Source organism: Microtus pennsylvanicus, chromosome 6, assembly GCF_037038515.1.
Source record: "Microtus pennsylvanicus isolate mMicPen1 chromosome 6, mMicPen1.hap1, whole genome shotgun sequence".
Taxonomy (NCBI): domain Eukaryota; kingdom Metazoa; phylum Chordata; class Mammalia; order Rodentia; family Cricetidae; genus Microtus; species Microtus pennsylvanicus.
The window spans coordinates 8,111,691-8,132,807 of record NC_134584.1 but is presented as its reverse complement, the minus strand read 5'-3'; the positions used below and the strand labels follow the sequence as shown (position 1 = coordinate 8,132,807).

General features: G+C 48.4%; 1 protein-coding gene across 1 annotated transcript in view; it reads right to left on the bottom strand.

Moving 5' to 3' along the window:
• Window positions 1-371: 371 nt before the first annotated feature.
• The window catches only part of Srd5a1 (steroid 5 alpha-reductase 1), a 39,894-nt gene continuing 19,148 nt past the window's right edge, over window positions 372-21,117 (bottom strand). The window contains exons 3-5 of the mRNA XM_075975722.1: window positions 14,642-14,743; window positions 6,598-6,748; window positions 372-903 (exon numbers count right to left, since the gene is read on the bottom strand). Of these exons, the coding sequence (XP_075831837.1) occupies window positions 837-903; window positions 6,598-6,748; window positions 14,642-14,743 (320 nt within the window). The 3' untranslated portion in view covers window positions 372-836. The remainder of the gene's footprint in view (window positions 904-6,597; window positions 6,749-14,641; window positions 14,744-21,117) is intronic.

Genomic DNA, 21,117 nt, shown 5'->3' with positions numbered 1-21,117 from the left:
GGTCTACCAGAGAAGCTGCAGTGAAGGCCAGCCAGTGGACTGGGATCTCTCCCTGGCCACAACTACTCCCGCAGCCCCAGGCCTCTCCGGCCTGGACTGAACAGGCAGAACACACATCCACGGAGGAGGCAGGAGACTCCCGCTGACCTGTGTGCATTCCTTGCAGGGTTGGTTGGTTGTAAGAGGTGGTGTAATCAGTGGTTTCTTCTTCCACTTCTGCCGCACAAAACCCAGAGGCACTGCCAGGTTTGGTGGCAATGGGGTGGTGGAGGCGAACGCCTTTACGCAAGAGGCTTCTCATCACTCTGTGAGTGTAGGGACAGCCTGGTCTACACAGTGAGACTTGGCCTCAAAAATGCACAAACAATGGGTGATGGGGGCGCACGTCTTTAATCCCAGCACTCAGGAGGCAGGGGCAGGAGGATCTCTGTGAGTTGGAGGCCAGACTGGTCTACAGAGCAAGTTCCAGGACAGTCAGGGTTACACAGTGAAATCCTGTCTTGAAAAAAAAAAAAAACCTAAACCAAAACAAACAAAAATCTAGAAATAAACAAAGAAACAAAACCAGAACGGCAAAGAGGCACATTTGAAGGCAGAGACAGCTGCAATGGCCCAGTGCTCCCCAATCCTGGTCTGGCAGGCAGCACCGTCCCTAACAGCACACAGTGGGATTACTTTATGATTGGCTTACTCCTTTACCAGGGGATGGAAACCCCCATAGCCCTTCCTGAAAACAGTGGTGCTGCAGAATTAAGGAAAACAGTTCATTGATAATTGCCCAGAGAGACGTCGCCGCCAGGAAGGAGCTCTTCAAGGACAATGTCGTTGACATCACATTAATACACAAATGGAATTAGAATTTTTCTCGATTTGGGGTAATCTTCAAACTTCTCATGGTACCACCTAAAATGAGAGAAAAAAGCATTTAGAAAACCAATTCATCTTGTCATTTAAGCATTTTCAAAGATGGTAATGAAAGTGATTATGCAACAAATACCTAGGTGGTTTTTTACATTTTAAAAGTTTGTGTCTGTTATGTATACACACAGTGGTCAGAAGACAACTTTCTGAGTTATCAGTTCTGTCTTTCTATCACATAGGTGCCAGGGATTGAACTCACATTCTCAGGGTTGATGGCAAACACCTTAGCCTACTAGGGGCCATCTTGTCAGCCCTAAGTTGTTGTTTTCTGTTTTTGCTTTTTTTTTTTTAAGCAATAAGGACTTGCCATTTATCCACACCATGAATAATTTTAAGTGTCAAATGTGTCTCAGAAGTGCCCTGCATAATTCACCTTTCTGGGAAGGGACGGTGACGTGAACTAAACATACAATGGGTGATGTCGGCAATTCGGCTCTTCACTTGAAGCAAGTATTTTCAGTGCACGAGTACAGGCAGCCAGCTGGGGAGGCTGACGACGAAACAGGCAGAATCAGAACGGACACGAAGGCGCCTAGCTATGCCGCATGCCTACAGTGGCAGCGCCTTGAGAGGCTGGGCTGGAGGGTGGCCTGGGCATCAGCACATGAGACCTCATCTCCAAAAAGTCGTTTTATTTTCTTTACAGGATTTAGGAATAGTCAGTGAAAAGAAGCTTCCCTAGGCACGGACGATGTTAAGGGAAGCAATCATTTACTCGTGCAGCAGAAAGACACTGAGCAGAAGGCGAGGCCGTGAAGGACGCTGTCTGTGTGCGTCTAACTGCAGTCCAGAGCTACAGAAATGACAACCCGTGGGGCCGACTGCCACTTGCTGTCATCTGCTGTGTACGCAAGAGCAACGAGGACGAGAAGCTTGCCAGGGCCTCTGCATCCCCTGTCACCTCTCTGCATGGGACCCCGTGACAGGAGTCTTTCCCAGAATTTGTCAATAGTCACCAGCGCAGAAAAGGTACCCACTCAGCACAGCTCCTTCTTAAGACGCCCTGGGGATACCGTACAGGACGCCCCACGTTGATAGAGGTTGATTCTTCTGCCTACCGAAGATGACAGTGGTCTCAGGAGGGCAAGGGCAGAGCAACCGGGAAAGCACAAGTCAGTGAAGATGAGCGTAAACACTGGCTATATGATTCGGGATACTGCTGGAGGACACTTCTTACGTATATACACATATACATATGCTAAGGACTCTTATGTATATACACATATACATATACTAAGGACTCTTACGTATATACATATATTAAGCTAGCCCTATGACAACATGCCTATACTCTTGGCTACGTGAGAGGCTGAGGCAATAGGATTTTTAATTTCAAACCAGCCAAGGTAACATGACAAGATTGTGCAAAGGAATAATTATTTTGTCCCTCAGCTTTTAAGGCCAACAAATATATGAACATACTGTCACAAAACTGAGTTACTCCTTAGGACTCAAAATCACCCCACACTGACATCAATTTCAACAAAAGCATCTTCAGCTCAGAAGTCATATAGCACAGGAGAAGACAGAGGCCTGGGACTTGGTCTGTGGTCGCCCAGCCTTGGCAGAGTAAGACTTCTCTAGCGGCTGGCTGTTTTGCTTTTCTGATCCTCAGTTTGAGCTCCATATTTGTCTCTGGGTTTTTATTATTCGTCCTACACTCCACAAATGATGAGGACCTGGATAGGAACTGGCTAAGCAGTTTAGGGGTGGGGACTGCAAAGGCCATTCTTCAAGGTCAGAAGCAAGAAATGGCTTCAGTTCTCTGGCCAGCAGGGGGCGCTCTGGTTTCCTGGCTACTCCTAGATGAGCACCCTGCCTGGAGTCTGTAAGTGAGGCAGGACGGAAACTCTAGCTCAGATGCTAACCCGTTCATGGTGGGCGTGGTTATATGCATCCCCCGCCCCCAACGCTGGCCCATTTTCTAAGTGATTTTAAGCTCCTTATTCTTAAGGGGGAAAATACTACAGAAGCTCTGGAGGCCCCTGAGGTTATCGGGGCTCTGCTGAGAGGGCCTTTGAGAAAGTGACTGCTAGTCAAGGGATCGGAATCTGCGGCTGGCCTTGGGTGGGGCCTTACATTCTGATCTACTCTGCCGCGTGGAACAGTTCATACTATTGACGCAGTTTATCCAGTCAGGCCTGTGAGTCACCTGGTCAACGACCCTCAGGAAGTCACATTTGCCTAAAGCCATGTTAAAGGGACAGGAGAAATGATTGACCCTTCCTGAGACAATACACTCTCCGCTCCGAGAAGCCAGCCCTCAGTGCGGTTGATCGTGCCACCAGCGCACGGTTTTGCCAAGTGTGCCAGCTTCCAGAGCTTAAAAGGGTAACTCTCTTTCTCTTCCTTTTCGATGCTGGTCAAAGCCTACGCCTGTGTTCTCGGGCACCCTGTGCTTTCCATGTAAGCTGCTCGCCGCCTCCCATTGCATCCTGGTCTCTCTTCCTCTCCTCCGTGTCCTCCTCACCCCCTAGTCGGCTGCCACGATGCACAGTTTGCCTGCCCTAATAAAACTGTCTTCCAGCCTCCTCCCAATGCCACTTGACAATTTTTATTGATGAGATTGAGAAGGGACCCTGATGTCCCTGGCAACACAAAGAATTCCTTGAAAACACTAGTAAGGCTTTCATTTGGAAATCTGAATTATTTATTTCCCATTTCTGTGTATTTCATATTCAAATGTTGGGAGGGACTTTCTTGGTCCCTGTTTTGTTCGAGAAAAGTGCTGGCACAGAATCCAAGTGTCATTGAGGTCCATCACCTGTGAGTGCGTCAGCACACAGAGACTGTGGTCCCAAGGAGGTCAAAGCTGAAAGTCACGCTGGTAGCCCCACACTGGTCATGTGCAGGGTCTCCCACATGGTCCTGCTGTGGTGGCAGAACACTGCAGAAAGCTGCAGAAAGCATCAGGACTGTGGATGGCCACCAGGACAGCAGCAGCTGTGTTAGCAAAGTTGGCCAGAGTCAAAGAGAAGAGCCATGTGTGCTGTGCAGGGCAGAGTTGGGCTGTATTAGCAAAGCTGTGTGCACCCTTTAGAGCCCAGGAGACTCTGAGTGAATCCCAGTTATCGGGTAATGAGCTATTTATTCTAGTGGACATTTTGTTTGGCTGTGATTGATTTTAACTGAGCCCTGGTTCTTCCCTCTTAGAATTAGAATGACGAGAAATGTTTCTGAGTTGGCAGGTGGAGACAGCTAAATCTTGGTTCCCTGGCTCTCCTAGTATGTTTCTGCGCTAATGAGTGGGCGCCTCTCTTCCTCCTCCTGACCCTGGCTCTGTCTCTGTGAACACAGGTGAATGAAGCCGGTCTAGAGCAGCTGCTGAATAGACGCAGCAAATGCGGCTCCTGGCTGACCTCAGGCTGGTGTGGCTTACTAAAGGAGGAAGCTGGGTAGACAGAGCACCCAGGCACGCATGGGTAAGGTGTGGAAATCCTGTTATGTAGCCTGACTTCTCCTGGGGACAAATGAGACTGTTCGAGTAGCTCCCTGCTGACAGACTGGACGTCCCCATTCCTATGGACAAGGGAATTCAAGTAGGCAAAAGCTGACCCAAGATCTCGTGATCTCCCCTCCCCCAGCTTGCTTTCGATGGACAAACTGGTTTCAAGAATTCCTGGCCAGATTGCTTTGCTCGTGTGTTTCATCATACCAATAGTAACCCTAGTAGGATAATGAGCTATGCAAAGGTCAAAGTTCGATATGCAGATGGCAGGGTGTTCAGTAAGCATGCTTGGAGGCTACGGTAATGTAGCCAGAGAGACTTTAGGCCCTGGGGAACCATGGCTTCTCTCAGAAAGTCCCATCACTGTGGGGAGTGACCTGGTGACCCCACCCAGAAAGCTCTAGCCAGTGTCTGGTCTACAAAGAGGAGGGACATTCAGAGGAGCCTTCTCCTGCATGCTTCCGAGGGAAGCCACAGTGAAGGAAGGCCTTTTGTTTCAACTCTGCAGTCAGTGATTAAGGAAAGGGGCAGGGGCTCTGCTGAAATCAGACTCTTAAGTAGCCTTGGTACTAAAAGATAGGAGTGGCCAGTTCTGGCTACAGGTTTGGTCCTAAACACCCAGCAGGAAGGGACAGCTTGGGGTGACTGTAACTGGCATGCATTCCTTGGGGTTTTAGGGAAAAATACTCCCTGGACATTGGGCTCAATTCAACATTGCAGCACCTATGTGAAGCCAAGAGCGATAGGTCCACTATTATTTTAACCTAATAATCAAGTAGTAGATGTCTCTGGGAGACATCGCTCACTGTGGTTCTAGCCACACCAATAGCTACCAACGTGCCTGAAAGGAGATGTGGTTCATCACTCTCAAGACCAGCCTTGGCTGTGGGACATCTTGGGCAATGGCCGGCCTAGTCTGGGTTACACTAAGGTGGCCTCTAGCATTATTCTCTCTGTGCCATCTGGCCCTTTGCTTCTACAGACAGCTCAGCAGAAAGAGCTCGAGATACACTGCCTGCCAAAATTCCACCAAAGCCACCAGGACCAGCCCAGGAGTCGCCTCCTCAGAGTTCTTTCTCTTCTAGAGCTGCACAGCTGGTAGACTCTGCCCCTTCTTAGCGGGTGCTGATCCCTGAGATGGGGAGGTCAGGAGGGTTAGAGGGACTTAAGTAGACTAGGAAAGTGAATGCCACTTGTCTGCAGAATGCAGTGTGAGGTGAAAGAACAGGAAGGCATGGGGTAGGTTCATAAACTAGCACGAGGAGAAAGGGGAAGCCCCATAAAATACCTAAGCTAGAATCTATTTTTTTTTTCCAACACAGGGTTTCTCTGTAGCTTTGGAGCCTGTCTAGGAACTAGCTCTTGTAGAGCAGGCTGGCCTCGAACTCACAGAGATCTGCCTGCCTCTGCCTCCCGAGCGCTGGGATTAAAGGCCTGCACTACCACCGCCTGGCTGCTAGAATCTTTTAAACAGACGCCCAGCCTAGGTTTCTCTCATCCCAATAGGACAAAGGATAAATGTTGTTCTTCTCTCTGTAGTCAGATCAATGGACTTGGCAATCCATCAACAACGAGCAGTCTCCTCTTTGGTTTTTGGTCATTTGACAATGTAATTCCTTTTTATAAACCTTTGCTGGGTACTTTTATACCTCTGCCTTTCTCGGCAGCTCTGGGGGTTTTCAGGGTATGGGGGTTTGCATAAGAATTGTCCCCCACCGGCTCAGATACTTGAATGCTTAGTCACCAGGGAGTAGCAGTATTTGAAAGGATTACAAGGTGTGGCTTTGAGGTTTCCAAAGCCCTTGTCAAGTCCAGTCATCCTTCCCAAGTCAACAGAGCAGGAAGTGGCTCTCAGCCACTCCTCCAGTGCCTGCCTGCACACCGACCAGGGCAATAACGGATCGAACCTCTGAAACTGTAAGCAAGTTCCCAGTTAAATGCTTTCTTTCCTAAGTGTCGCCTTGATAGTGATGTTGCTTCTCAGCAACAGAACGGCAACAAAGGCACGGTGGCCTCTGACTCTCTGACTTCTGTCACTCCCTCTTCATGGGAAGACACTGGCTTGCTGGCACAAGGGAGGACCCCAAAGCCGCAGGTCTGCTCCCTTAGCTCTCTCCTTCAAGCAGCGGGGCTAGCGGCTCACTATTACCATGGAAGTCAGGTCTGGAAATGGCTACGCTCAAGTCCAAGAACAAACTGGGATCGCGAAGACATGGTGTCAAACTTACTGGTGATGCTGCCTTGCCCTGGTGAGCAGCGTACTGATCGTGAACAGAGCAAACGCTCCGCCCGGGGGGGACCAGCTGGCCAGTGCAAAGCCACACCACTCCACAATCTCCCCAAGGTAGTTGGCTGCAGTGACATATTCGAACAGGCCTCCTAGGAGAAAAGAGAGAAAAGGTGGTGACAAACAGCACCTAGCAGGACACTGGGTGATCCTGGGGGCCATCCGTAGAGCACACGTTCAGTTGCTGGAGAAAGCTCTGGAAGAACGTTAACCGAAAGGTTAATGGGATGGAATGACAGACAGAGGGACAAAGGCCTAAAGACAGTACAGGCCTTTTTTTGCGGGGAGGCGGATCAGCGAAAGGTTACCTCCTACACAGGGTATGTGAAGAGGGGGCGGGGGGGGGAGTGGTTAGCTTTCCACATGACATTGCTGGAGTCAGGGTCTGAGCTAGAGAACCCTGTGGAAGGGAATGGCGGCTCCAGGGTTAGGCTGGCCAGGGGGGAAGGAGTGGGAAGAGGAAAGAAGAAAGAAATGGGAAGGTTAGGCAGGGAAGCTGCCAAGGCACAGGGAGGCAGGGGTCACTAAAAGCCTTCTGATCTGATCACAGCGGGAGTCTGGTTGAGAAACAGGTTTTGCTAAGAAGGTCACTCAAGGCTGCTGTCCTTCGCCAGCAGGATTTGGAAACAGCCTTTTTCTGTAGTAAATCTTAGAAGCAGATTTGGCAAGCAGCAGACATTAGGGAGATGGCGGTTTTCGGAGGGGGTCAGGTCTGGGAGACCGACAGGAGACTCTGAGAGGCAGAGGAGGATGAACAGAGAGCCTGGCAGAGGCAGAGAGAGAGATAGAGGCCTGAATGAAGGAAACGTCAGGTGATATTCTGGTGTGCAAATGTAAGGCCAGGAAATGTAAGGTCCCTTTAAACATGCAGAATTACCCCTCTGGCCAGAGTTAGTCCAGACACCTCAGCCAGGCTGCACTTCAGTAGAGAGATTCTGTCTAGGCAGTCAGAGGACTGCGGGGCAATGGCCACAAGGAAGGGTGCGAAAGAGTCTTCCCAATAGAAAAGGAAGACAAGTCTCCAACCATTGGCTCAGACACCAGAGGCTGCTCCACTGGGGAGACTAACGGTTCTGTTTGGGGAAACTCTCCATGGAACACTATGGTTTCTGGGGAGTCCACCTGCAGGCTGGTTAGAAAAGAAGATTCTGGAGAAAGGAAAGAAATTCAAACTCAGCAGATGAGTAACTCAGGCAAAGAGGAGAACCTTCCACTCAGGAGAACAGAGTTGAGGGGTTGGAGACAGGAACTGGAGAGGAAGAAGCAGGGTAAGTCAGCAAGGAGAGACAAGAGATGAAAGACGCAGGACAATACAGGCCTTTACTGTGGGGAGTGGGGTGGGGGGCTACGGGGTGGGGACATCGAGAAAGGTCTGTAAGAATCTGAGAGCTCACCATTTACTAACAAACAGGGGTTTGTACTTCTCAAGTCTCAAACTGGGTAAAATGAATGAGGTACCTATTTACCACACCAAAGTGAACCTGGATTCCAGGTTCTCCCAGCATCCCTCAGCCCCTGCTGTTCCAGGCTCCTTCTGTATAGCTCCCTACCCTGAACTCTCCAACCCAGGAGCTGTGGGCTGTCCTTTCTATATAATCTAACCATTTGGTTACCAGCCCCTTTTGTACCCTTGGCCTCCAGACTGCTGTACCTGGTTCCCCCTCTCTCTTCCTCCCCCCTCCCTCCCCACAAGGCCTAGCTCAGCCTAGTCAGGTCCCTGCCTCTGGTTATGGTCTCCCACGTACATACTGAGGAGCAATCATGTCCCTGCCTTTCCATTTCATTTCTTTCTTTCTTTTGTCATTTAGTAATACAGTGATGGAGGTGGGTCTTGTATCTTATCTGTTGCTTTCATTGGTTAACTAATAAAGAAAACTGCTTGGCCTGATAGGACAGAAAATTAGGTAGGCGGAGTAGACAGAACAGAATGCTAGGAGAAAGAAGTCAAGTCAGGCAGTCACCATAATTCTCCCACCCGACACAGCCACAGGTTAAGATCTTCCCTGGTAAGCCACCTCGTGGGCTACACAGATTATTAGAAATGGTTTAGATCAATATGTAAGAGCTAGCCAATAAGAGGCTGGAACTAATAGGCCAGGCAGTATTTAAAAGAATACAGTTTCTGTGTAATTATTTCAGGGCATAAGCTAGCCGTGGCCAGGAGCTGGGGCAGCAGGAACACAGCCTGCCGCTCCTACAACAATACAGTATAAATGTGGAAGGCAGGGGAGAAAGTGGGAAGTCTCCCCTTTCGGCCCGTGGTTGGCCACAGCTAGGTGTCACCAGCGAGTGGCAAGTTAAAGCAAGGTGATGATAAACCAACTCTCCTGGTTGGCCATTACTGCATACTGGGAAGTTCAAGGCGCAGGTCAGCCACGAAATCTAAAGACAAAGTTAATTTACTTCGAGAAACCAAATCTCTGTAGTTACTGGAACCATTGCAGCTCAACCAAAATGGAGAAGCTTATGAAATTAAGAGACTCCAGTTAGCAGTTATCTGTTCAGACAGGCTCCTCGCTTTAAGTCCGGACTCTTTCAACCACAGCTGCAGCTGCAGAAGGCGCAGGACCCCTGTCCTCTGTCTCTCTCTCCCTCTCTCTCTCTCTCTCTCTCTCTCTCTCTCTCTCTCTCTCTCTCTGTGTGTGTGTGTGTGTGTGTGTGATGGGTGTGGTAGGGTGGGGGGCTGATAGGGAGCCTATGGCCAAGTAAGGGGAATTCAGTCTCAAGCACAGACTCACTCCTGCAAACCACACAGAGCCCCTGCCCCAGGCCAGGCTCTGTTCCAGGCACTCAGTCAAGCCCCTTCTCACATCTGGTCATGAACTCCAATGTAACAAAGAAGGGCAGTCACACAGAAGAAGAGACTAATTTGATTGAGGAGCCCAGAGAGGCAGGGCAGGGCATGGGAACACTGGGATGAGGTAGATAGGACTCATGACAAAATTGTAGGAAGTAGGTCTTGCTAAGGAGGTGACCGTCTGGTCAGAAGTTACTGTGTATGTTCTGGGCAAGACAAGGCCACAGCAAAGACCCCACGTAGGAGAGCAATAGCCAGCACATTCCTGCACCTGAGCAAGGCAGGATGAAGGCAGGCCAGAGACTCTGTACCCGTAATAAGTGGGGTAAGAAGCTGCTGTGGACCTTGTTTTGAAAAGGTGACTTAATCCCAGCACTTGGGAGGCAGAGGCAGGCAGATCTCTTTTGAGTTCGAGGCCAGCCTGGTCTACAAAGAGAGTTACAGGACAGGCTCCAAAGCTACAGAGAAACCTTGTCTTGAAAAACCAAACCAAACCAACCAAACAACCAAATAGGTGGTCACCTCTCAAGTCATAAAACCAATGCCAGAAACCAGCTCTGGTCAGGCCACCAAAGCACACCAGGGCCCCAGGAGAGCTGAGGTGGCCTAGTTCTCAGAAAAGACAAGAGAGACCATAAGAGAAACTGCTGTGCAGCACAGGAAAGGCCCGAAGGCAAAGACTTCTAATCCCCAAATCTCTGACTTCTGGTTTTCAGGCCTTGAGAGGAAGTTCCTATCACCGAGTGTTAAATCTGGCCTATGCCTAGAAGCAAGGTACTGGGCAGGACTCTTCAATTACCTTGTAGGTACAAGGCCACACAGCACAGCAGGGCTTCTTAACTCTTTGTCCAAGGTGCAGGGAGCTGAGGAAGCCCGAGTGTGTGACACCTTGAGACAATGTGTATTGACACGGGCGTGGTCAAGTCAAGGAACTGGATCTCAGTGTTATGGGAGTGGCAAAGCCCTCCTCTGGTCTGTGTGTGGTTGCTGACAGTATATGAAGAAAATTACCACCACAGCTTTCTCCCCACAGATATTTAAGGCCTAAAGACCTCTCCCTTAGAGAGACCTCCCAACATGATCAGTCAAACCTCGCTCTCTGATCCAGCTGTAAACCATACACCTCGGGTCCTTATCAGCCTATGCAATAACTTCGGCTCTCAATTCTACCCTATATAATAAACACGATGCCCTTCCGGAAAACTGCATTTTCACCACCAGAGAGCCCAGTCCACAGGATCCCAGGTTTTCTGTATGACTGTGTCTGTCTTTTTTCTTCACTCCCTCACTGACTCTGTCAGGTTCAAAGCCCTGGGACCGTGCAAGGACATGTCACTGACGGAGAGGGGGAAGCGAAGAGGGCAAGTGACCTAACGTAACACAAGTCAGTTTCCAATTCTAGGGGTCCTAGTGTAAGGTGTGTGTTTGTGTGTGTGTGCGCATGTGCACACGTTTCTCAGGTTCTGTACTTCTAAGAATTCCTGTCCGCATGCATCTGTGGCCAGAGTCTCGATAATTAGTCCTTCAGACACTTCCTTGGGATGACACTGTCTCGCTTACTCCCACAGGAAAAGAAGTTAGATGTGGTGGTACATGACCATCACCTCAGCATAGGATACATGAGATCCTGTCTTGAAAAAGACAGTTTTAGGGATACGACGAGGGACTCGGGGTATAGGTAGTGTCTAGGGGAGACTGGGACTAGTGTGTAAGGAAAGGCCAGAGTCTGGAAGTGTGGCCCAGAGCAGGTGAGGGAGCCTGCTGCCAAGCTTGATGACCCGAGTTGAATCCCCAGAGCCCACAGGGTGGCAGGAGAGAACTGACTCCATTGAGTTGTCCTCTGACCTCCACATGTGGTGTAGCACGAGTGTGACGCACACACATATACACACACCCACATTAATAATAATAATAACAAAAATTGCCTGAATCCTCAAAGTGGGCACATCTGCAGCCCCCCTTCAAATGCCACACCACTCCAACCTGGGGTAGACACTGCAACAGGTCACTAACTGACCGTCCTCTTGAGTGTCCACTGTGGAGTGCTCACTATTTGGCAGAAGCACCTAGGTGTGGGGGCAGAGGCTGGTGAGCATGTGGCTAGCTAAGAATCCCAGACACCACTCTGGGATTAAAGGCGTTGTCCCTTTAATACGGGCAGTGCAAGAATGCCATGTCACAAGACAGTGCATGTCAAGTGTGTTTAACTGTCACAAATGAATGCACTGCCCATTACATTAATACAGGCCAGTTTCTAAAGCTTAAGGGTGGGTCACATGGCACAGTCCCTTGTCTTGTAAGCACAAGGACTTAGTTTCAATCCCCACCTCCCACACAAAAAGCCCAGCATGGCAGCACCTGCTTGTCATCTGGGTTTTGGAGAGTTGGAGACAGGAGGATCCCTGGGGCCTGCTAACCAGCCCATCAGGTGTTTACGTACTTTAAAAAATATCTTAACTGAATGACAACCACAGAAAGGCCGTGGATAGTCACTGTCACCTACAGCCCACAGCGCCTGCCCTTTGTCCCGATCTGGGTGGTGTGGTCTGGGCGGGCGCCTTCTCTGCAGGGGCGTGTGCAGACAAGCAGGGATCATACTTCCCCATCTAAGCCTGCTTCTGCAGGGACCTGCGAAGTAATATCACGTGGCCCTGGCTGGTGACATCAGAGTAGCTATTCCCTCTGGTAAACAACTCTGTGAAGTATGGCTCAATCTTTAAGCACAGACACCATCATGCATGAGAAAACACAGCCATGTCAACTGTCACATGTTGAAAAAGCCCCTTGAAAGTCAGAACGTGCAAGAAGTTGGTCGGTTTAAAACAGAGCTGTCACAGAACCTTGGCGGCCACATCCCCGGTGCCCTGGGCCCTCAAAACCCCTGAGAGACTATATGCAAGGAATGCGAAGGCCAAAGCCCGTGTTTCCTCCTCAGGCACTCAAGGATCTGAGCAGCCACAAGCCAAGGATTCTCCAGGTGCAGCTGGGGGCTGTCTGCTTCCCCTGGCATATGGTGAGCTCTTCTGAAAGGCAGGCTGGAGGCTTGGACTTCTCCGCCAGGGCCTTCTTATCTTAGTTTTCAGGGTGTGTTCTGTGTCCTCCATCAGGACCACCTAGCCCACCATCCCCCTTACTTTGTGCAGCTATCATGAATCCGAGTCTCTTAGACTTCATTTCCATATTTTATGTCCCTCTGAGGGAGCTGTTGGTTGTTTTTTGTTGTCCTTGGTGTGCACCTTAACTTAAAGGATTAGAACAATGAACTTGAGAGGAGATGCCTGCCTAGTCTCATGGTTCCCACCATGCCTTTTCCAGGCTGCTGGCATCTGCTGTTGTCTGGGGAGACACTAGCCTTTGCTGCTCTGCTTAGATTGTTCTAAGACCAGCGCGAAGTGTTGTTGGACATTTGTACATTGTGGGAAAATGTATTTGCTGTGAGTGGTGGAATAAAAAGCTGAACAGTCAATAGCTAGGCAAGACGTATAGGTGGGATTTCCAGGGAGAGAAAGGAAGAGGAGGAGGATCTAGTGCACAGGAGACAGCAGGAGACACCAAGAGGAAACAGGGGATACAAGATGGAAGAGAGGTGACATCACGTGACAGAACATAGATTGGTGTGGTAGGTACTTCTGTCTATGTGTTGCTTTTATTGGTTAATGAATAAAGAAACTGTATTGGCCTGTGATAGGGCAAAAAAACAGAACTAGGTAGGGAAAACTAACGGGAAGGCTGGGAGAAAGGAAGCAGGGGTCAGAGAGAAGCCATGTAGTCCCGCCAGAGCCAGATGGAACTTTACCTGGTAAGCCTTAGCCACGTGGTGATACACAGATTAACAGAAATGGGTTAAATTAATATGTAAGAGTTAGCCAATAAGAACTAGAGCTAATGGGCCACGCAGTGATTTAAATGATATGGTTTCTGTGTGATTATTCCAGGGCTAAGACGCCAGGAAAAAACAAGTGGCCTCCTACAACAGATTAAAATAAATGGGTTAATTTAAGCCATAAGAGGTAATTAGGTATAAGTCTAAGCTATAGGCTGAGCTTTCATAATTAATAAGAAGTCTCTGTGTCATTCTTTGGGAGCTGGCTGTCTACTCCTTCACCGTGAGCGTCACCTCCACTTTCTGTGAGCTCAGCTGTCTACTCCTTCACTGTGAGCATCACCTCCACTTTCTGTGAGCTCAGCTGTCTACTCCTTCACTGTGAGCATCACCTCCACTTTCTGTGAGCTCAGCTGTCTACTCTTTCACTGTGAGCGTCACCTCCACTTTCTGTGAGCTCAGCAGTCTACTCCTTCACCGTGAGCGTCACCTCCACTTTCTGTGAGCTCAGTTAGCGACTCCCCGCTTCCCTGTGAGCATCACCTCCACCTTCTGTGAGCTCAGCTAGTGACTCCCCGCTTCCCTGTGAGCATCACCTCCACTTCTGTGAGCTCAGCTGTCTACTCCTTCACCGTGAGCATCAACTCCACTTTCTGTGAGCTCCTTGTGAGACCCACGAGTTTTGCACACCTCTTCCCCTGGGCATGGTGCTACACATTGTGGGTGAAAGAGGTGCCTCTGGGACTTGGCTGCAACATACCAAAACAACATGAAACAGAACCTACAGCTTCAAGGTTTTCAGATTGACCACGGGCCATGAGTCGGGGTGAGTCTGAGGGGTACCAGTCACACACTGTTACACAGTGCCTCCGAGGTCTAGCTTGCACTCAAGACTGTCTGCTACTGACAGCTTTTCCTGGAAGCTCCTGGATTAGGGTTTCTACTGCTTTGACAGACACCATGAGCACAGCAGCCCTTACAAAAAGACATTTCATTGAGGGGCTCACTTACAGTTTCAGAGGTTAAGTCCACTATCATCATGGCGGCGTGCAGGAATACATGGTGCTGAAGAAGGGGGTGAAAAGTCCTACATCTTCCAGACATGTTGGCAACAGGAAGTCGACTGGGACACTGGTGGTATTCTGAGCACAGGAAACCTCAAAGCCTGCCCCCTCCAGCAAGGTCAGACCCACTCCAGCAAGGGCACCCCTCCTAATAGTGCCACTCCCTATGAGATTATGGGGGCTGATTACATTTAAACTACCAAAGCACACTAATGTATTTTAAGTGTATTTCTAATCTCATACAGTATTTTATATGGTTTTAAAGAGGGAGATTCCATGAAAAACGCATCTCAGTACATACCCCTGGGAATTTTGTATCCAGTGTCCCCTGGTTTTCTCAGATTCCTCAGGATGTGGTCGGAATGGATATTTACCACCATGCCTATTAACCACAAGGCAAAACCTAAAGAACAAACAAGGTTATTACGGTTAATCACTGGCCGGAGTGAAGAAAGCCATGCTCAACTGAACAGAAAACACTGCCTTCCTTGTATTGGGGGAGCCTGAGCAGGAGCCATGGCCGGCAGCAAACACCACAAGCGCCCGTGCTGGCCATGTGCTAGCCACGGCGATAGGCTGCCTCCTTGACTGTGGTTACAGACATCTATTCTACGCAAAACACGTGTGGTTCCAGTCTGTGTTTTTACCATGACAGGAACAGAAAACAGGACATATGGCCCGGGCACACGGAAACTAGGCTACAGGGATGTTTACCTCCCCTTTTGCTTAAGGAAAAGCAAGAGTCTTCCCTTCATATAGGAAGAGGCAAATATTTGCTGGCCTCACACCCCATCCCTGAAGAACAGAGCCTCGGATCCCAGCTGTGGTCCTTTTCTGTCCCTCCCTCCCGGCTCTGCAGAGCATATCCCCAGCTCTCACCCCACCAGTCTGCCACCAGCTCCCCAGTCAGGTTTCCTGTGCCGCTTGGCCACTCTTTCCCTTCCCTCCTATCCCCAGGGCCTGGAAATTACAAGGTTCTGGCTAGCACCCCAGCACCTAGCTAAAAGCTTCCTCTCCCTGGGATGATCCTTCAAATCCTCGGGAGTTTTTTTGGTTTTATGAAGCAGAGTGTGAGATTTTATTAAAGATAGGTTTGCATCTGCTTCAGCAAGATGTTAGAAGAGACAGAGGTTCTCAGAAGTCCCGGTCACAGAGAGCATCAGCATGACCCCAGTTAACTTCAGTCAGAGAAGGCAAAACACCAAGATTCAGTTTTACCGAAAAATAAAAGACTCTGATACAAAAAGGAAAAATCGGATTTTTCTGAGATATTAAAAACGTGAAGGCCACCACTACCAGCAACAGAGGAAGCTAAAATGGCTGTAAGACACTTAATGAAATGTTCAACATCCTTAGTCATCAGAGAAATGCAAATCAAAACAACTCTGAGATTCCATCTTACACCTGTAAGAATGGTCAAGATCAAAAACACTGATGACAACTTATTCTGGAGAGGCTGTAGGGTAAAGGGAACACTTCTGCATTGCTGGTGGGAGTGCAAGCTGGTACAGCCCCTTTGAATGTCAATGTGGCGATTTCTCAGAAAATTGGGAAACAACCTTCCTCAAGACCTAGTAATACCACTTTTGGGTATATATCCAAAGGATGCTCAATCGTGTCACAAGGACATATGCTCAACCATATTCATAGTAGCTTTGTTTGTTAGAGCCAGAATTTGGAAACAACCTAAATGCCCCTCAACTGAAGAATGGATAAGGAAAATGTGGTACATTTACACAACGGAGTACTACACAGCAGAAAAAATAACAACATCTTGAATTTTGCAGGAAAATGGATGGAGCTAGAAAACATTATTTTGAGTGAGGTAACCCAGAAACAGAAAGACAATTATCCCATGTACTCACTCATAGGTGGTTTTCAAACATAAAGCAAAGAAAACCAGCCCACAAATCACAATCCCAGAGAACTTAGACAACAATGAGGACACTAAGAGAGACTTACATAGATCTAATCTACGTGAGAAGTAGAAAAAGTCAAGATCTCTGTTGTAATAGGAGCGGAGGGGCTGCGTCCCCAGCACCCTGGCCTCCTGGCTAGCTTATGCCCCGAAATAATTACACGGACACTGTATTCTTTTAAACACTGCTTGGCCCATTAACTCTAGCCCTTACAGGCTAATTCTCATATCCCGATCTACCCATCTCTAATAATCTGTGTAGCATCAGTCTTACCGGGAAAGATTCTAGCCTATGTCCATCCTGGGTCTGAGCTTCATGCGTCTGCCTCAGAGAGCAGAGCTATCATGTCTGCCCGGGAGAGGGGAACATGGCGTCTCTGAGCTCACTTCCTCTTCCTCCCAGCATTCTGTTCTGTTTACTCCACCCGCCTATGTTCTAACCTATCAGGGCAAACAGTTTCTTTATTTAATTAACCAATGGCCTTCCTCCATCAGATTTCCTGAGTAAATTGGGACCATGGGGATGTTTGGAGAGGACTGGAGGAGGGAGGGGAAAGGCAGGAAGGGGAGCAGAGAAAAATGTAGAACTCAATAAATATCAATAAAAAATGTATAAAAAAGCAAAAACAAACAAACAAATCTGAAGGCCAAACAGTGTTGCAATTATTACCAGTCCACGTGCAGTTGGCAGAGTGTCGACCCTTGGACCTGCTGCCAGGTCACAGGACCCCCTCTGAAAGTAGGCAGACCCGTCAGAGCAGGTTCCTGGATTCCCACCCTGACTCTGCCACCAGAAATGTCCTTTTTCCCCTAAATACATCAAATGCCATGGTAAGATCTATTGGATCCTGGTGATTATAATGGACTCAGTAGTTCTTTTTATTTTGGGGTTTTAGATGTTTACATGATTTCCGTGATTTAGCTTTTAAATAAAGTCACAAAGAAAATCAGATTGTCCGGATCCCTTATTTATGCACCCCATTTCCCGTGTGAGAGACTAGCTGTACTCTGTGTGGGGACTGAGGAAAACTAAGATACACAGTGAGTTTAATTTGTGGGATTTAAAAATCATAGAAAGTCTTTACAAATGTATCTGTGACAGTTACAACCACAGGACCCAGAGGCACCCAGGGGACAGACTGCTAGACATGTGTGAGTGATGGAGTGAGATCCACTCTGAATGTGGCCTGGGGTCCTGGATTAAATAAAGAGAGAAAGTCAGTGGAATCAGCACATTCATCTCTCTGCCTCTGACGGCTGACACCTCACCTCGTGCCTCCAGGCCTTCCTTCACACAAGGGACTGTCCTCTCAAATCGTAATTCTTGTTACAGCAAGGAGAACGATAACCAACTGGAACAGGAACCAGGGTTGTCTAAGGGGGAACCGGTTTACAGGGAGTGTGCAGCAGGAACTGGGCTAGAGGCCACTCGCTACATCTTGACCAAGACTGGCAGCATTCTACCATGTCCTGGGAACTAGGAGGAAGCTGAGTTGGAAGGATCCAGGAACAGAAATAAAGAGATGTAGGGCCGGGCGGTGGTGGCGCACGCCTTTAATCCCAGCACTCGGGAGGCAGAGGCAGGCGGATCTCTGTGAGTTCGAGGCCAGCCTGGTCTACAAGAGCTAGTTCCAAGACAGGAACCAAAAGCTACAGAGAAACCCTGTCTCGAAAAAAAAAAAGAGAGAGATATAGGTTCCAGAAATAGGAATGTAGAAATGCAGAAATACAAATTTGTAAGTCTGAAGGAGATGGCAGCTGATGGTCACCAGCTCTGTCCGCAAATAGGGATTAACTGTCATCAATGGGTTTCTTTGCTTTGGTCGGTCTGCGACCAAAGGTTAGTTTTTTTTGTTTCTACAATGGCTCTCTGCAGCCTTAACAACAGTTTGGACTTTCTGTTCCCTGCTATGGAAAGCTCAGCAAAGTGAAGTTTCTGTAATACCATTTGGGTGCACAGAAGAAGCCGCAGACCAATAAGCACTAATGTAGTCGAAAATCATGTTAGTGGGTATTGTAAAAAGCAATTTGTATCTAACTTTTACCTTGAGGCTGTAAGAATTTGTTTGCCCATGCCTAAAGCTTACTTCTTATTATAAAAGCGGAGCTCAGAAACCACCCATAATCTCAGAACCCCAAACTCTGACTATGGTTCCAACTGAAAGCTTTTGTGCCGCATGGTGATTTTCTTTTGATTTAATTTTGGATTAAAGTTTGTTTATGGTTTAATAGGCTGGAGTGGTCTGTCCCCATTTCTAAGCACTCTAGGGCAGTGGGCTAATTTGTTTGGCCGAAGGAATCTGAAGACAGGAAAGCATCTAGGCTGCAGCTTGGCTTGTTAGCTCCGAAAGTGGGCTAACAAGTGCAGCATGAACAGGAAAACCATGCCATTTGCTGAAAGGAGGAGGTTTAAATAACCTCTGGCCACATCTGTAAGAGGGTTCCTGAGTGCACAAGGCCTCTAGAGGGCAAAGGGTAGATCCTAGGAGCCCAGCTCTGGCCTTTTCCTTTCAGGTCTAACAGAGGTGGGGAGATGCACCATGAATACAGGTGACACTGTCCATGGGCTAAAGGTCATGAGCTGAACAAACAGAAAGCCTGCTGAGCTTCAACATCCACCTCTCTCCACGTCCTGACTGTGGATGTCATGTGACCAGCTACCTCGTGCTCCTGCCACCGTGAACCGGCATAAACCCTTCCTTCCTTCCTTCAGCTGCTTCCGTTTTGCATTTTGTCACGTTAAGGAGATTAGTAACTGACACATTACCAGAGTTGAAATGGAGCCACTTCTGCCAAGCTTTGTCAATAACAATAAACAATAGAGCTGGGGAGGGGATGCACATGTACACATATGAACAAAAGAGTGGTGGGAGGCATGTATACATACATGTAGGAACAAGAGAGTGGGGGAGGCATGCATGCATACACATAGGAATAATAGAGTTGGGAGGACATGCATGCACACATGTAGGGACAAGAGAGCAGAGGAGGCATGCATGCATACATGTAGGAACAAGAGAGTGGGGGAGGCAAGCATGTACACATGTAGGAACAAGAGAGTGGGGAAGACATGCACATATACACGTAGGAAGGAGGACACTGGCTCTTCCAGAGTCACTGAAACATCTAGGGGATGTGTCTGTGCGGGGACCACCTCAGAAAGAGTTAATGCTGACTAGATATCTTTGTTATCTTTGTAAATGCCTGGCACACTTTCCTTCACTCTGCTCTCAAAGCTTCCCCCCTTTGCCTCAGCCTCCTTGAGTGCACTGGCAGTCTGTGGCAGGCTGTGCACTTCCACAGTCCTCTGATTGTTGCTTGGGGCAGCAAATCTTTCAAACTAACCAGGGACAGATGAGCTGGAACGTTGCTGGTAAGCCACACCCACATGGTGATATACAGACTAACAGAAATGGGTTAATGGAGATGGGTTAGTTTAGGATATGAGAGTTAGTCAGAAATACACTTAAGCTATTGGCCAAACAATATTGCAAATAATATGGTTTCTGTGTGGATTATTTTGGAGCTGAGCAGCTGAGAACTAACTAGCAGCCTCCAGCAACAACTGTTAGGGGAATTTTTTTGTTAGAGTTTTGCTCCTAGTGGTAACTAGCTTAAGGACAACTACCTACCCACATAGCTTCCTGTCTCCTCGCAAAGCAACACTGAATGATACCCACATATAAATGAGACCATCTGGCCTGCTTCCTGCTGGGCATGTTGCTTGTGCTTTCTGTCTCTCCACTTAGTGGTGGAGAAGTCAAAGGCTTGCGAACAGCCAATAGGCAGCTGCAAAGGTGAGGGAAGGAGATGTGTCCAATGGGCTGCTTCAGACAGTGAGCACACTGGCAAATGAATGGCTGTTATCACAGAAGCGACTCAACATGCAGCCTGTGCAGCAGCCCAGTGTGCTGACTTCTCTAGGACTACCCCCCCTCATGCTGTCCTCACACGGGGTCACGCAGCCTGTACAGCAGCTCAGCCTGGTGAATAAAGCTTTTCATCCCTCATCAAAGATGCTTCTTTTTGCACCAGACAGAGACCACTACAGAAATCTACAGCTCTCAAAATGCAGAGAACAAGTGACTATGGAGGGCCCAGCTCCAGCTGATACATCCGAAACAAACACGACATTTAAGGTTCAGGGAACACCAAGAAAGGTGGGGTGTAAAGACTGTGAGATCCAGAGAACCAGGACATCAGGTGTGACATAGTATCTTCTAGTCCTGACACAGAAGGTGCACCCATGGAATCTCAACATATGGTCACCTAAACAAGACTTGCATAATGAATGGCAGTAGCAGGTGGCATGCCAATGTGGTTGGGGGAAATGTCATAAGATGAAGAGCTCCAGACAACCAATGGCTGCTGAAGAGGAAGAGCGAGTTTTCTCCAGGGATTACCTCCATCATAGGTTATCCGACCCCAAGTGGTCGGTCCTATACACATACCCATATATGACAGTAAATGGATTCTGTAGGTTTCCTGTGTGTGCGTGTGCATGTGTGTGCATGTGTGTCACAATAACTAAAGAAAAGGAGGTTGAGAAGAAGTTGGGAAGGCATCAGAGGAGTTGGAGGAGGAAGAGGGAGGGGTGGAAAGTCTATAACATTCATGTATGAAATTCTCAAAAGATAAATTCAAAAATAAGCATTTGAAACTCATCCCCCCCCCCAAAAAAAATAAAGAGAGAGACAGAAAAGCAATTCCATCTCTTATTCTTGATAGCCAGATTTTGGTGGCACAGACAAACAGAGTCGGAAGCAGCCATTGTATCATCAAGTACCCTTACCGGGATGCAGCTTGCAGCTGTTTCTAAGTTCTCAAAGTTACAGTATGCGTTTCAGTGCCATTGGGAT